The sequence below is a fragment of the Strix uralensis genome, chromosome 3 (genome assembly GCF_047716275.1).
Source record: "Strix uralensis isolate ZFMK-TIS-50842 chromosome 3, bStrUra1, whole genome shotgun sequence".
Lineage (NCBI taxonomy): Eukaryota > Metazoa > Chordata > Aves > Strigiformes > Strigidae > Strix > Strix uralensis.
This window is the reverse complement of record NC_133974.1, coordinates 64,060,957-64,076,252: the sequence shown is the minus strand read 5'-3', so window position 1 is coordinate 64,076,252 and position 15,296 is coordinate 64,060,957. Positions and strand designations below refer to the sequence as shown.

At 39.6% G+C, this 15,296-nt stretch overlaps 1 protein-coding gene across 4 annotated transcripts; it reads right to left on the bottom strand.

Annotated features, from left to right (window-relative positions):
• Window positions 1-235: 235 nt before the first annotated feature.
• TBPL1 (TATA-box binding protein like 1) lies at window positions 236-14,897 on the bottom strand. 4 transcript variants are annotated; one of them, XM_074862555.1, is made up of 7 exons: window positions 14,705-14,897; window positions 8,088-8,274; window positions 7,350-7,432; window positions 6,387-6,450; window positions 4,572-4,675; window positions 4,377-4,471; window positions 236-1,487 (listed from the first exon to the last, which is right to left on the bottom strand). In XM_074862555.1, exons 2-7 carry the CDS (start codon window positions 8,220-8,222, stop codon window positions 1,417-1,419), a joined length of 552 nt encoding a protein of 183 aa, XP_074718656.1. In that variant the 5' UTR covers window positions 8,223-8,274; window positions 14,705-14,897; the 3' UTR covers window positions 236-1,416. The 4 variants fall into 4 exon arrangements, with proteins under 4 accessions (XP_074718656.1, XP_074718657.1, XP_074718658.1 ...); XM_074862556.1 differs by lacking the exon at window positions 14,705-14,897 and adding an exon at window positions 14,000-14,511; XM_074862557.1 differs by lacking the exon at window positions 14,705-14,897 and adding an exon at window positions 9,109-13,967.
• Between the last annotated feature and the right edge of the window lie 399 nt (window positions 14,898-15,296).

The following is a 15,296-nucleotide window of genomic DNA, read 5'->3' as shown; positions in this document are numbered from 1 at the left end:
TTAAAGTCAATAGAGGCAGCCCCAACTTCTAAAGCATCCCCTCAGATTAAATACATTATGCTAGGCCTTTGTTTTTTCAGGACGTTCTTCCACCTTTCTTTTGCAGCTGTGACTTCTGGTGCAGTAACAGCTCATGGTTTACTATTTTTAGCACCCACTAAGACTGCGTATTACCTGCAGCACACAATAGTAGCGTTACATTTCTCTTCAGTGAGATAGGGAAAAAAGACATACATACATTTATACATATTTATTGTATCTTTTTAAAAGTAGCATTTGCATTACTTTTAAGCATTCACCTCTCTTCTGCTTCAAATGTGCACTTATTGAGAGAAACATCTACTGGCTTCCAAGTCCAAGATTAATACCAATAATAACACATGCCCGAATCAAGCTTCATTGCTTGTTGGCAGCTTCTGTCATGAAACTATTATACAGTAAGAAGAGTGTAGAGAAGGTCTGTGTTAATCATTCAGCAATAGGCTGGGGCTGGATTAGCGTGACCATACCATCTTCTTAAGTTGAAGCACAACACCACTTTCCTGAACACTGAAGCTCACATAGTAACTTTTTTCCTTTTGCATCCAGTAGGTGGACAAGGCAGTTGGTTTTTCTACAGCAGCTTCTTTAGTTGATAAGATTTCCTCATCATCTACAGGAAAGCACTTGCTGTAGACCTTTACATTTAAACATGTCTTCTCTTCATGTAACAGCAAGAAAATACTTGAAGTCTGGCATGTAGTTAAGAGAAATGGGAACAAACCAAATTTCACCCTCAGATAAACATCTGTAACTACCATAGATTTCAGTCTAACCCACGCACAAAGTTTTACACATACTACAAATAGAAACAGAAGGTATCAGCAAAAGACTATTCTTACATTGTTTCAAATTAATTTGCAACTATACAATTTTAACTGTAATAGAAAAAGGGAAAGGAATATAACAGAACAGGTATGAAGAGAAATATTTTCCAAACTTTTATTTGTGCACATTCATCAGGTGAAAAAGATAACTTTTACAGCTTCTTTGGTGCCCAATATTCAGCATACAAAAATGTAAAAGACAAATAAAACACAAGCTCAAACTTAAAAAAAGAAAAATAATGTTTTAAAGGTAGTGCACATCGTGACAGCTTTGCTTATGAATACACAGAAATTACTGCAAAAATAAATAGAATGTCTTTTTAAAAGCAGCAATTTCATATCTTGTAAACTTCCGTTTTTACAATACAGCACTGTTAAGAGTAAAATCCAAAAGAACTGGAGTTTATACTGTCGCCATGAGCAAGTAAAAGAGTCTGTATTCTTCTGCTATGGTTGGTCCAGTTTTCCTTTTTGCTTTTAGTCCAATGTGCAGCAGTCTTTAAAGGTGCTTGGTTAGGGAAGCTAACCATCAAGTGGTGAATTATAAAATTTATTTCCTGCTTTCAAACACGAATGGGTAAATCTGTTCCACAGCACTGGCAACAGCCTTTACGTTTGGCCCTGAGACATATTAAAAAAAAAAAAAGTGGTAGGAAGAGAAAAATCAGAAATTAAAACAACAGTAGTATCTGTAAAATAACCTTAATAGAATTTTTAGCTACCACAACTTTATACTGCAGACAAAAATAATTTCTCCCAACTTAAGAAGCTGTTACTCTGATCACTTTTACTTACAAGAAGACACTCTCACATGAAATCTGCAGGATGTTCTACACTGGTCAATAGCTAGACTACAAATAAATAATACTGTAATTTAATTTCATAACAACTGGAGTGCTTTTTGATTTACTGGCTTAAGCAGTCAGCCCAGAGAAGAAGTCAGAGGCTCAGTGGCAGAGGTAAAAGAAATACTTCTAATTATGCTAATCTTCTAGGAATCTTTATTACTCAAAGCCTAGCCATTTTTATCTCTTTGTTTAAAAACCTACCAACAAAAACTACTGCTAAATAATGCTGGATTTAACCGAAGTATGTTTCAAGCAAAGTTATTTTATATTTGAGAATTATAGATTATTACTTTCCAGTCTGGAATTTGCAAATAGTTCTACCACTGATCTCAGGACACAACCTGCAAGCCAAGGAATGCTTATTGTCTCAGGATGAAGAATATGAAGGTTATCTAACATGATCTATGAGCATTGGGGAAAAAGGTAGGATGAACTAGCAATGCCTTCTAATGGTACTAGATCATTTTATGTAATGAACAATTAAGACTGCAAATAAGCAAGCAGGAACATGCCAGAAGAAATTTATCCTGTATAGAAGTTTGGTGATGCAGATAAATGAAAACAGCAATTTCTCATGTGCTTTAATGACTGTGAACTCAGGGGGTTTTTTTACCTCACTTTATACTTGGAAGAAACTTTTAAAGTCTAAAGAACTGTTCAAAATGGTTCCCAAAAATCATAAATAACTTGTTACAAATTACTTCATTGAGTAATTATGGAAATACTGTTTTAATTTACACGCTCAGTCAGAAAGAAAATGAAATGGATTCTTCTTGTATTTTCAAACTTTTCAAGTTGAGTTAAGCACTCACCTAAAACAAGCCTGGTGAGATACCTGCCTTCGGGGCAGATACTGCACCTTCCTTAAATTTGTCTGCTATTATAGAAATGCAAGTTCTAGAGAAAGCCTTCGGAAAGTGAGAATATGAGTAGACAAATAATTGTTGTAAAAAAATGCTACTCCCTGTAGGGTTGAAGAGATGTAAGAAAGCGGATCATCATTGTAGGGAGTATAAGAGAAGAAAAACAAAAGAAAAACAAAACACACACACACACCCCCCACCCCAAACAACCCCCTCATCGCTCATTTTGGAGGAAAAAAATTAATACTTCTTCCTATCATGTATCAGTTATTTTTATTTTCTTTTCTCAGTGTAACTCTAAATCTTTTTAGACTTGTCCCATTAAAAAAACCCTTTCTTTTTTTAGTAACATTTCTAATTATGTATCTCAAATAAAATTGAGTTAGTGGCACGTCAGGTACTAGTACTACAGAAACATGAATGGTCAAAAGTAACCTCATCTGAACGCACTTGAGAGGGAGTACAGTAAGGTTGAAAAGTAATTTAAAACATTTTTAGAACAAGAAGTGTAAGACAGTGAACACTTTTTTCCCCTAGAAGAAAGGCCTAGGCAAAACAGAAGCCTTTGAAACAAACAGGTCTGAAATATTTCAAAAGCACTGTAACAAGTAAACCAGAAGGAAGTAAAAGTTTGATGTTTACCATATTTGCCTTTGTATTTGAAAGGACAATTCTGGAACTATGAAAGTGATTTTGTCCCATATATGGGGTATTAAGAATCTCAAAGAAAGGCTCAATCTCATTAGGAGGCTGACAAGATACTCTGAGAGCCTTTTATTATTGCAGTGATACTCAAACTTCTTCTTTATTTTAAATTTAGTTTCTAGTTTTGGCTAGACGAGTTGCTCTGTTCAGAACATATACTGCAATCTTGAAATACTTTTTAGCCCTATATTTTCAGATTACTAAATCTGATGGAGTTTGTCTTCTTTAAAAAACACTTCTGATATCTTGTGAGAAAAGTTCCCCATAATTCCTTAACAAATACCTAGGCTTTAAGATGTGAAAGATCTGAACCAGTAGCTAAGCTCTAACAACTGCACGACAGAACTCCCACTGATGTGATATAAAGTGATGTTTTTAGGTTCTGTACCATTTAGCAGGTATTCTCTAAGAAAAACGGACTTCTCATATCTGGAAACCTGTGGTGGACACCTCACAAGCTAACATAACAAAGAATGGAAAATGAAAATTAGGAAGAGAGGGGGAAAAAACATGGCATAGCATCTCCAAGACCCAGGACAATCAAGTCTCTGATTACATGGGAAAAATCACTGATGCCTCTGATTCAGGTGGTGGTTCTCTCTCAGTTGAGCTTTAAGAGAAGAGGGCACAAGTATGAAGAACTGCAAGTATTGGTCAACTTCAGTTATGACAAAATGCTGTACTATCCTACACGTTTCCATAAATCTCCAGTTTGGAAACATGTATTTATGAAAGGGACGTTAACGTTACATGCAGTGTAGTTCACAGGACTATGAAAACGAAAAAAAGGAACAAAATCCAAATATTTAAATAAACAATAAATACCTGTATTCTCAAGTCCTATATTACTTTTGTTTTTATAAAAAAAACAGACTATGTACATTCAAAGTAATTTTTGAGCTTACCAATAATAACACTTTCTCTACAATTCTTCTGGCACTTTCACTCAAAAACAAACTAGGTGCTAGCAGTGGTAAACAAAATCCCTTCAACATATCTTTTGACTGTTTTAACCATCTTCCTTTCCTAAACCTACTGGCCCTAAAGTTAAATATTCCCAACAAGTTAAATATTTATTTTTGACATCAAAATACCTGTAACTGTGATACTGCCTGTGGAAAAAATCTGTAAGGTAGCTCTGAGAGTTTTTATTCTGTAACACACGGCAGGATGAAGTTCTGGTTCATAACTAGAAAACAAAATAAAAGGTAAAAAAGACAGATCTAGAACTGAAAAAGAAAATCTTAAGAAGTATACCAAGACTATAATTCTTTAAAGTTCTACCATACCTCGCATGAGGTCTGTTATTCTTCGTAAATTCTGGCAATCTGATCTCAAAGGGCATGTTGCACACTGCTAAAACATTCACAACTTTAAAATCTGTGAAAATTACCTTTTCAAAAGAGAGGGAAAAAATCCATTAGAAATTCAGTTTACAGCAAGGCAGATGTATGGGTTGAAAAAAAAAAGTTAGAAGAATATTAATTAGAATATTTTGATGAGATTTCAAAATGAAAACCTTGGGATTCATGCATTTCTAATAGGAATCTAAACAGTACTTAAAGGACTCACTTTATCCTTCTATGGTACAGTAACTGTTGAACTAAATACTTCACAGTAGTATTACATGGCTATAGTACAGTTTAGGAGTGAGACACAGAAACAACTCATATTGCCGTACTAAACACCACCAAATTGAAATTAGACTAAATTAAATAGCTCATGGAACATAAACAGAGAAAAAGCTTAAATTTCATTGTTACAAGAATCTTACACAATTTGAAAACTTCTTTAATGCCTTGCTGCTATACACCATTTTTATTAAAGATAAGACTAAAAAAAAGGCAAAGCTTGTTTTGTTTCGAATCTCCAGTGGCCAGTATGGCAAGCTGTTTTTCTACTCCGTCACTTTCTGAAACCCAGCTGAAACTACTGGCTTTCAGTTATTCTTTACCACAGTCATTTTAGATGACAACAAAATAGCCAACAGACAATTCCTAAACAAACAAATGCCCTGCTGAGAAGTCAGTGTTGGCAATATCACTGAAGAAACTTTACATCATTTTCCGAGATTGCCTAAACTTAAATGACCATTCCTCAGTCAAAACTTTTTAGAAGGATACTACCAGTAGAAGCAACTTATCCTTATAAAAGGTCAACTATCAATTTAACCTTCAAAATACATTCCACTTAAACTGCTCACTTTTATTACAAAACTTGGTGCATCCACCGTGGAAGCACTGTTCACCTCACTAATCTAATGTTCCAGTCCAGGTTTAAGAGGCTAGGTCTAATGTATGCATTCCTAACAGTAAGAGTGTTTAATTTCTGCTTGTGTCTGATGCAGCATTACCGGGATAGCCTGTCACCACTGCCTTTATGTACTACAATCAAAGGTAGCCTTTCCCTGCCAAAGGGTAGCCACTGTGTCTATCTGTAAACTGAAACTGTGGGCAAACAGTGCAACTGACTACCAGGAAGTTTTGGAGTACTAAGACATGTCATTTTAAGTCATTCACATTGCTGCTTTTCAACCTTTGCTATGAAATGCAAGTGGTGTTTTTGACTGGTAACGTTAACCCAGAAAAAACGAGAGGTGTCATGTCCTAAGTATTTCATTTGGCTTATTTCCCACTGGGCAACCTAACAGCTCAGAAGCACTTTTTTACCCCCTCTTTAAAGAGGCTCAAACTTGCCCTTAACAAGATGGATATGTATCTGCTATTCCATCAGAAATGAGGAAAACTTATGTTGAAATGAGAGTTATGTTCATACTCTTCAGCACTCCTTCCAAATAAATCTTTCAAGATATTGTAAATTCTATCCAAGAAACATCTGTGGGTGGTTCATTTATTAAACAAATTTTGTTGTTCATTAGCCAGTGAAGAAGCACAACTGTCAGCTGCCAAACGAAACTCAAATCCACAAAATAAACCAGCTTCTCTTTAACCAGCATCTGGAAAGCGTATGCCAACACAAAAGGGGCATCCAAGTGAAAACATGCTCACTGCTAAATTGTTATGCTCTCTCATTTTTGTTTCTTTCAAAAAAAGGGACTACCAGGCATTGCTTGAGTCATACAAGTCCTTTTTCATCAGAATTACCTGAAAACCTAGTTTCTGTAGACTACGAGCTAATCGTCTGGCACCAAATTTAGCTTCTTCTTCACTATAAGGAGAAAGAAAAGAATCTAGCATTAACAGAAACAGAGTATATATTTGTGTGCACACATACCACAATAGCTACTCAGACTACAAAACAAACCATTTCATCATGTAGCACATGAACCATGATCACATGGACAGCCTTCATTTTATCCTACTGTATGTATTACATTTGAATATCTAGATAGTTAAAATGGAGTCCTTTATGCCCTGTTTGAAGAATACCTTGGCACTTGGCTCCAGGTGAAGCAGGAGACATATTCTGATCATTCATGATACTAAATACTCTTAAGAGACAAATATGATCATGGTAGTCCGGAGTTAATAATTTTCCATTTTGAGACAGAGATCATATACAGAAAGTATGCAAATTTACTGTTGTAACTTATTCTTACTCCACAATGCAGACATATCTTAAAGGAATTCAGCTGTTAAGAGTTTAGCAAGTCTCAGATGTATCTGAACTGCGAGTCTGCTTTTGCTTCTTCCTAGTCCCTCAACACTGTACAACTTGATTAAATTCAGGTGGGTTTTCATGAAAGAGTAAGAGATATTCCTCAGAAAAGGTCACCCCTTCCCAAGTTTCAAGTTCTGGCTAAAAATACAGAATTCTTAAAAGAGTTCTCAAACAAAATCTCTAGGATTTTCTTCATAAAGTAGTTTTCCCTGCTGCTCTCCCAGAAGGCTGAACTGATGTTGCTTAAGATTTCAACTCAGTCTGAGGCAGCCACTTCACATAGGAAACTTCCTCCCAAATACACAGCTTGGCAAGGATCTACATGTGATCCAGTGTGAGTGAATCTTGACAGTGGCAAGTACTGCCTCTTGCCATCTTCACTTACAACTTTATGTTTTAAAAGACACAAGAATTTACAGCTAGAGAAAGAATCTTCATGAACTTACCTTGTGGCTCCTGTGCAAATAACTTTTCCTGAGGACCAAATTGTGGCCGTAATCCTAGGTTTCCTAAGCTTCATTAATACTTTCTAAAAAGAAAAATAAAAATGGAAGAATTGGGAATTAGTGATAGTTCCATTTCATACTGGAAAAAAAATAAATCAACTGTTAGACAACTCAACTGTTACACTAGTACTTCCTTTATTTTTTATAGCCTTGAACTGTTCTTTCATCTCTTTCAGTAGTTAAAAAAAAAACAGCTCTGGAGAAGAGCAAAATAAGCATGGAATATGTCAGCCAGTGATTCAGTGTTTACAAAACAGATTAAATGAAGGTATTTTCCTCTGAATAAAAAGCTGAAAGCCACAAGCATTGTTCTAATTTTTTTCTTATTATATAGTGACTCCCATGTTGCTGACACCTTATCAGGATATATTTTCTTGACAAAACCATCAAATTTTGAGAGGTAAAATAGACCCTGAGGTGTAAGAGGTCTCACCACATACCTTATACCCAGTATTCACCTCACTAGTTGGTGTCTTCTGAGACAATATTTACCCCTCTACTACTTTTTTTGTTTACTCCCCTTACTGTATGTTTAGTGTATGACAGACTAAATGCCTATCAAGACAGAAATAAAACTATGCTTTTCTCTATCCATCACACACAGATATCAGACACAAGAATGTTTAGCTTAAGGAACATTCATAAATCCAGATAACCAAGGTATGTTGAATCTCTTACCCCAACATCACGCTTGTATATCACATTTGCTCCCTCTAATGCGATCTTCCTCAAGTTTAAATGACATCTTGTTCTAAAAACACACACTACATTTGTGATTAAAATGTCCAATGCAACATCACTGTCTGCATCCATTGGGGTGATTTAAAACTCAGTTTTCCCACCAGCTCACCATGAAGATCACATCCTGAGAAACGAAAATGATAAAATTAAACATACTAGTAGAAAATTGCCTATTAATGCCATTGTATACATCCGTCCCTTAAATGAGACAAGAAGCAGAAGTGACTACACTCTGACTCATTTAAGTTAACTGTGTGTGGGGAGGGGAGGTGTCTGCATCCTGTATGATAGAAAATAGGTTACTTGTTTGAAGCCATGTTGCCAGACTTAACAGAAATAAAGTGTATATACATATATATATAGAGAGATAATATTTAAACTTGCCAGTTAAATATGTTACAACTCTTACCAACTATATTAGGACACAGTAAAGATTACTGAAACTTTTTCCATAGCTCCAGTGGATAATCTTTCCTCAGCTCATTTGAGGATGTCATTAGACACCTCAGGAAAATGCACTTCTCTGACTGAAGTTGATAATTCTGAACAGCTTGACGTTTGTGAATGGATGAGCCTGCTGAATAACTTTGAACTAACAGCGGTTACACCAACTGCTGTCTGTAGACGGCCTGCTACCACAGCTTTCCCATCTTCACCCAGCACTCTTGGCCTATCTCTCCCAATATAATAGGATAACGTGAACTATGTAAAATGCCCAGGTGGCAGCAGCAGCCTGGGCTGAGCCGCAGTGGCCTCTCACCCCCTTCTGCAGCGCCCACAGGAACTGCATAGAATGAACATGTTGTACGTGCAGTGTGAAATCAAGTGTTTCTGAGGGAAAGCACGAGTAACTGTGAAGGCACAGGATGGCCGCCCAATGCAAGCACAGCAAACCTAAGGCAGCCAGGAAGGGTCCAGTCTGCCCATGCATGTTGAAGCTGACCCTCCTAACACACACCTCAACTCAGTGAGGAGGATCGTAAGACAGGGAGCTGGGCTACCACTCAGCCCGAGACTGCCCGACACCTCTTCTGTACGTGTACCAAAGCCAAGACAGCAGACATCTCAAATCTCAGGTGAAGTATTTGGGGAAAGGCGAGGGGAAAAGAGAAAGAACATTGGTATATAGTGAAAAGGACTTATATCAATATACTGTAGTTTGTTAAGGAACTTTTCTTTGTAGAAGAATATAAAAATCTTAATTTTACTCCAGCAGAATCAGTTTAAGTAGAGCACAGCCTAAGAGATAGAGGCAATATTATCTTGATCCATTCATCTAAAATTTTAGTATTATTTCATCCAAAATGAATACAACAGAAAGCAAAGAGCAAAATCAAAGAAAAATAGTCAGACATATGAAACGCTCTACACGGTCACTGCCATGGAAGAAGCAGGAGACTATGCATCAAGAACAACAATATACATAACAGAATGTAATGCATTTATATCACTTTAAGTGTTTTGGCCTTACATTCTATATTGGAAATCATCAAGATAAAAAATTAACGTTATTATCAGTATTTTCATCTGACCATGACTTCTTAAACATCATGTCATAGTCTCTAATCAAGAGCTCACTCAGGGTGCATCTTTGACTACAACTCACTGACAATACAGAAGTAATAAACTACAAGGCAGATGTGCATAATGTACTAGGTCAACTGCTGTGACGGTTGCTGCTTCTACTGTGCAGCTTGTTCCTGGATGAAAGAATTATTCCGTAATTGCTGGCTTGTCCAATATAAGACGAGGCAAGAAGAGAGATAACACAGAAAAGAGATTAAGAAACCGCAAGAAAAAAACAGATCAAAGGCGCTGTGTGGGGGTAGGGGGGAAAGCAGGCAAAGAAGAGAACAAACAGTAACTAATTAGTATTCCCGGATCCTTTTTTTTTTTTTTTTTTTTGAACCAAAAATTATATGAATCCTCAAAGTTAGAAATGACTTATCCCATCTGGTTTTGATGGACTACTACAGATTGGGTTAGCAATTTATGGCACCAGATCCAAAGATAGCACATGTGCAGATTTTGAATGGCATGCAGGCTGGGCCAGCACAGAGCAAGGAACTGGAACCCGTGGCATCTTCAGAGAGGCATTTGTTTTCCACTCTGGCTCCCAACTCCTGTCTCTCGCTGGGTTCACTTACTGGAACCCAGGAACAATTGCTGTGTAAGAAAACAAGGTACCTCCAATCAGCAGCGTCTCCCAATTATCAGCAAGTTTCTACTGGCACCCTCAGTCTCTACATTCTGAAAGAATAACACCGTCATGCATAACACCCTTGAAAGGTTGTTAACCTCTAAGCAAACCATAATACTGAATGATAATGTCCCCATAAAACCCTGATGTCTTGTCTTAAACAGATCCTGGGAGAAAAGTCACATGTTCATTCAGAACAAAGGAAAAAGTGGTTGAAAGAAAGAAAAATTACAATTTAAAAGGAAAAGATCTATTATTAAAGCAGGATCTACAGGAAGAAAAGAACATTAATATGCTGTGGAGCTGTCACAGTAAGGATGTTTTCAGCAATTATGGTCTATCTTGGTTAGAAGTACAATCTAGTTGCAGAGATTGTAATGGGAGAAAAATTACACAACATTAGTGTGCCCCATTTTCATTAGCCATGTTCTGAAAGTTCAAGACAACAGATATTTAGGGAGAAGCTTTTTGATTTGAAATTTAGAGCTGTAGCTAATATTCTAAACAATTTTTTGTGACATTCAGTTAAAAAGGGACATAATTTGTTACAGAAGCAGTATCTGAATACAGTGTAAAAATACTGAAAACTGCCTTTATTCTGCTTTAATGTTACTTGATCTAACAGAGGCATTTCACTGTTAAACTTTTCACTCAAACATTGAACATTAAAATATTGACAAGTTTTTCTCATTTGTGTTGGGAAAACTCTATTTGCTGCTCCTAAATACTACCCAAATTGAGAACCTGAATCAAAATATCAACAATTTTGAATACACCCATTCCCATTTAATATACAAATATAATGTTAACCTCTTCCAAGGAGTGGTTTAGAAATATTGGGTAAACCAAAATGTTTCTAGGCTTGGATACTTCTGTCCAAGCAGTGGGTACGCATAATCTATTACAACCTCTGCCTTAGCATTCATTTTAACCTCTCATGCTGAACTGACAACAAAGAAAAAAAAAATCTTGAGAAAAGACATCCTGCTACCTTTCTTTGGGATGCCTCAAAGAAATCCAAATTCATAGGAACCATGTGAACACAAGCAAGTTAAACGGTTTTTTTTAATAAAGTACTAGATACACTATACAAAAAAAATTCTGAAGGTTTATAAAAAAGGTGTAACAATGTTCTCTAAAAAATTAAAAAAAGAAAAAAGATTATGTTATTCTTATTTATATATATCTACAGTAGCAGAACCAGCTGGAACACGAGTCCCAAACAACATTATGATCCTCCTCTTTCCCAGTTTTCTCTTGTTTCCTGTGATATTGATACATACTACTGTATCCACGTGGTGTAGCCCTGACCCATTATGTATTTTCTCAAAACCCGAATTTCTGCATTTCTGTCTCATATCTGCAAAATGGGGGAAATGATGCTTCCATGCTTTTACAAATACATTTTGAGATCAAGCAACAGCCTTACTTACAAGCCTGTTACTATTCCATATTTATGCAGTTACACTTGCAGAAGAGAGGGACTGAGTAGAAACCAAACATCTGGTTCTTTCCAGTTCTGGATCTGCAAATGCCTAAGTTGATTTTACTGAGTTCAGCTCAGCTTTTGTTGATTAATTTTGCCCAAAGGTTCTCTCATCTGAACCTTAGAACTTCAGCAGCTTAAATCTCATTTCTAAATTATGTTTTGCCAGTTAATGCTAATTTAATAATAGGATAAAATTGAAAATAAAATCATTTACTTGTCTATATATGCAGTATTTCTTTAAAATTATGTAAGTCATTCAGCTTTCTCCAGCGCAAGAAGCTAGCTGCCTTTGATTTCAAGTTCTCTTGCACCAGTGTACACAATCTACCCTCACAGACAAAGAAAAGCTTCAATACATCTCTGCAGAAGTTTGTATTATTTCATTTTATCAAGGAAATTTTAAAAGTTTGTTCTTTCTTTTCAACATAGATTTCAGGGTACAACTGGAATATTACACTGAGAGGAAAAAAAGAGGAAGGAGGAAAAAAGTAGATAGGTAAAGCATGATAATGAACAGCAAAACAACAACAAAAGCTAACTCAAGGATATTTGACACTGTAAAGTAATGCATTCTACACTGAAACTAGAGAAACTTCCCAGAATAAGAAATACTTAGGAGGAAGGAATGAGCGCTCAAATTCTTAAACAAAGCATTACCCATACATCCCCAGTTAGGACCACGGCCATACTATTTTAGATACTATATAAACACACATGAAGACAAACACCCTGTGCTGAAATCTTACAATCTAAAAAAAGCCAGTGCTGTCTTCAAAAAGTTCCAAACCAACCACACCATCATCATCAAAGAGGAAGGAAAGGCACTTGGGATGGGGTATATAAACAAAGTATTATTTTAAGCTTTTGGCTACCTTTGATCCAAGAAACTCAGAGCTATAAAGGTAGATGGGGGGCATCTAACAAAGGTTACGTTAATGTCAGAACAGTTTAATAAACACCTTTTTCACCAGCAGCCTAAGTATAAGCAACTTCGGTTATTTTTAACCTTGCTCCAAAGCAGTTCACCAACTGACCCACACCACAAACAGTTCCAACAGCCCAGCTGAAGGGATATCTGCCACTACTGCGCCAGTAGACATTCGTCAAACTAATGCTTGAAAAGCATTTTTGAAGAAATTAACAGGAACCTCCATATGAGAGAAGAGAATGTGCAAAATAAAGCCCATCAGGAATGAGGAGAGTCAACTACATCCTTGCGCTGAAGGTGCATTTTTTTAGATTTGTGTTCAGCCCCTCAGGAGGCAGGTTCGTATGAAAACACTGGAGGTGACAGACCTCTGAAATCTGCTTGAATTCTTAGATACGACACAGTACAGTGGCAGATGAATGACTCCCCAGAACTAAGAGCAACATAGCTACTACTGTCTGTATAGAAAATCCTCTGGTCTGAACAACTTTCTCAGTTACAGCCACCCAGCCAGTGGGGCATGCTTTTACTTTTTCTTGTCTCTAGTGGCAAGTTAAATTGTCCCTAAAGCAAAAGACCATCTTGAAGCCAATATTCTCACCTTTCAAGACTTGCACAGTAATGACTATTTCTGACAGAATGAAACAAATATATTTGGGAGAGGGAGAAAATTTCCAAATATGCATAAAACCAGTGCCAAAGTAAGGATCTGTCCAATTAGACCAATGCACAGAATGATTATACCAGCTATACCATAAACAAGGACACAAATGCCCGATCCTGCTGTCTAATCTCTTGGCTAAGCATACTGCGTCCCCATGGACCTGGGGTCTTCCAGCACAAATCCAGTTGCAGGAATAAAGCCAAACGGTTTATGGAACAAGACCAGGAAGCATATTTTTAAGTATTTCAAGATAGGCCATTTTCCTCAAATCTTCCTCATCAGAAAGGTCCATTTGTATTTAAAGCAAGATTAACTTGCATCCAATTTTGTGCCATCTTTCCCTTATAAGATTCAGTAATAGTGGAATGCCAAGCATTAAGAACAATCCGTTAGGTCATTATGATACGTAGAAAATTGTTGTTAAGTATGACAAAGTCTTGGTAGACAGGTTAGGTGGACATTCCAACTTGATAAAACATTGTAAGAAAAACTGAAATCTGTTTTGCTGTTACAAAATACTTTAACACAACAGGTAAGCCTCTCACCACCCCCCCAGTCAAACATTTACCATTTCTGTGACTCGACTGAGGAAACAGAAGTACTCTTCCTACTCATGCAGATGGGAATCTCACTCAAAGCCCTACATGCACCAGCGTCACAACACTCGGGTTAACAAATAATTTTTTTTTTCCCACCCGCCTTCAGCCCCTTTGCCAAAAACTTCTCCGGCCAGCACATCAGAAACAAAGCGCAGGCAGAAGGCGGCCTAGACACGCCGGTCTCCGCCGCTCGGCAGCGCTGGGTTATGCCCGAAGCGGCCCCGGCCGTTACAATCCCCCCGGGGCCGGGCACGCAATTTCGGGGACTCGGGCGCGGGGCAGCCGGTGCCCCCTAGGAAGCCTCGCCGGTTGCCGGGGAACGGGCCGTTTCCCCTGGAGGATGCTCTGCCGCCTTCCCCTCCCGGACACGGCGGCCCCAGCCACGCACCGCCCGTCCCGGGGAGGAAGGAGGGGGGGTACGGCACCGCGACGGGAGGTGCCGTCGGGCCCGCGGCGAGGCGGGGGAGGCTCCGCGCCGCCTCCCTCACCTCAGCCGGGAAGGGACGCGGGGGGGGGGCCCGCGCCCACCCACCCCCACCCCCCGGCGCGCGCGCGCGGGCGGCGGGGCCGCGTCCCCCCGGGGCAGGGGCTGCGGGGTCCACCGGGCCGCGGCCCCCCGAGGCGGCGGCGAGAAAGAAGAGGAGCGCGGCCCGTCGGCGGACAGCAGCCGTTACCGTGCGGGCGGGCGGGCGGGCGGCTGGGCGGTTGGCGGCGGCGGTCGGGGCGGGGCGGAGCGGGGTGCCGGTTGCTAGGCGCCCCGCCGCTGGCGCCCGGCGGCGTTCCGGGTCCTGGGCCGACTCCCCGCGACAATAAACATCCCCCAGCGCCGCGGGCATAGACGCGGCGCCGGCTAGAGCGGCCGCCGGAAGTCACGGCGACGGGAGGGTGGAGGGGGGAAGGGGCCGCGCTAGCAGCGCACTTCCGCTTTCGTCTGCCGCCCCCCAGGCGCGGCGGGCGGTGGCACCGCCTGGGGCGGGTGGCGGCTCCGGGCCGCCCCGCAGTGGCATAATCGGGCAGTTACGGCGCCGGCCCTCGTTCCCCGGCGCTGGGGCCCGCTGCTCCCTGCCGCCTGTTGTAGTGCCGGCGCTGCCTCAGCGGCCCAGGCCGGGCGCAGCTAGGCCTTTACCTGCCGCGGCGCCCGTCGTGAGGCTCCCCCTTAGCAGCCGCGTTGCCTCAGAGCCGCCCAGGGAGCTTCGGAGGCCGCGTAGCAGGCGGGGAATTTTTCTGGTGGACTTTTTCCGGCTGTGCAGCAGGAGGGCTGGGTGT

Bases quoted from the DNA above. Each gene is read 5' to 3' on its own strand.
- TBPL1 (XM_074862555.1), bottom strand. From the start codon at position 8,222: ATGGATGCAGACAGTGATGTTGCATTGGACATTTTAATCACAAATGTA. The intron at 4,676-6,386 runs GTAATTCTGATG...TCTTTTGAAAAG, and splicing joins TACAGAAACTAGGTTTTCAG to GTAATTTTCACAGATTTTAA. The intron at 1,488-4,376 runs GTATTTTGATGT...AATATGTCTCAG, and splicing joins AGGCAGTATCACAGTTACAG to GGCCAAACGTAAAGGCTGTT.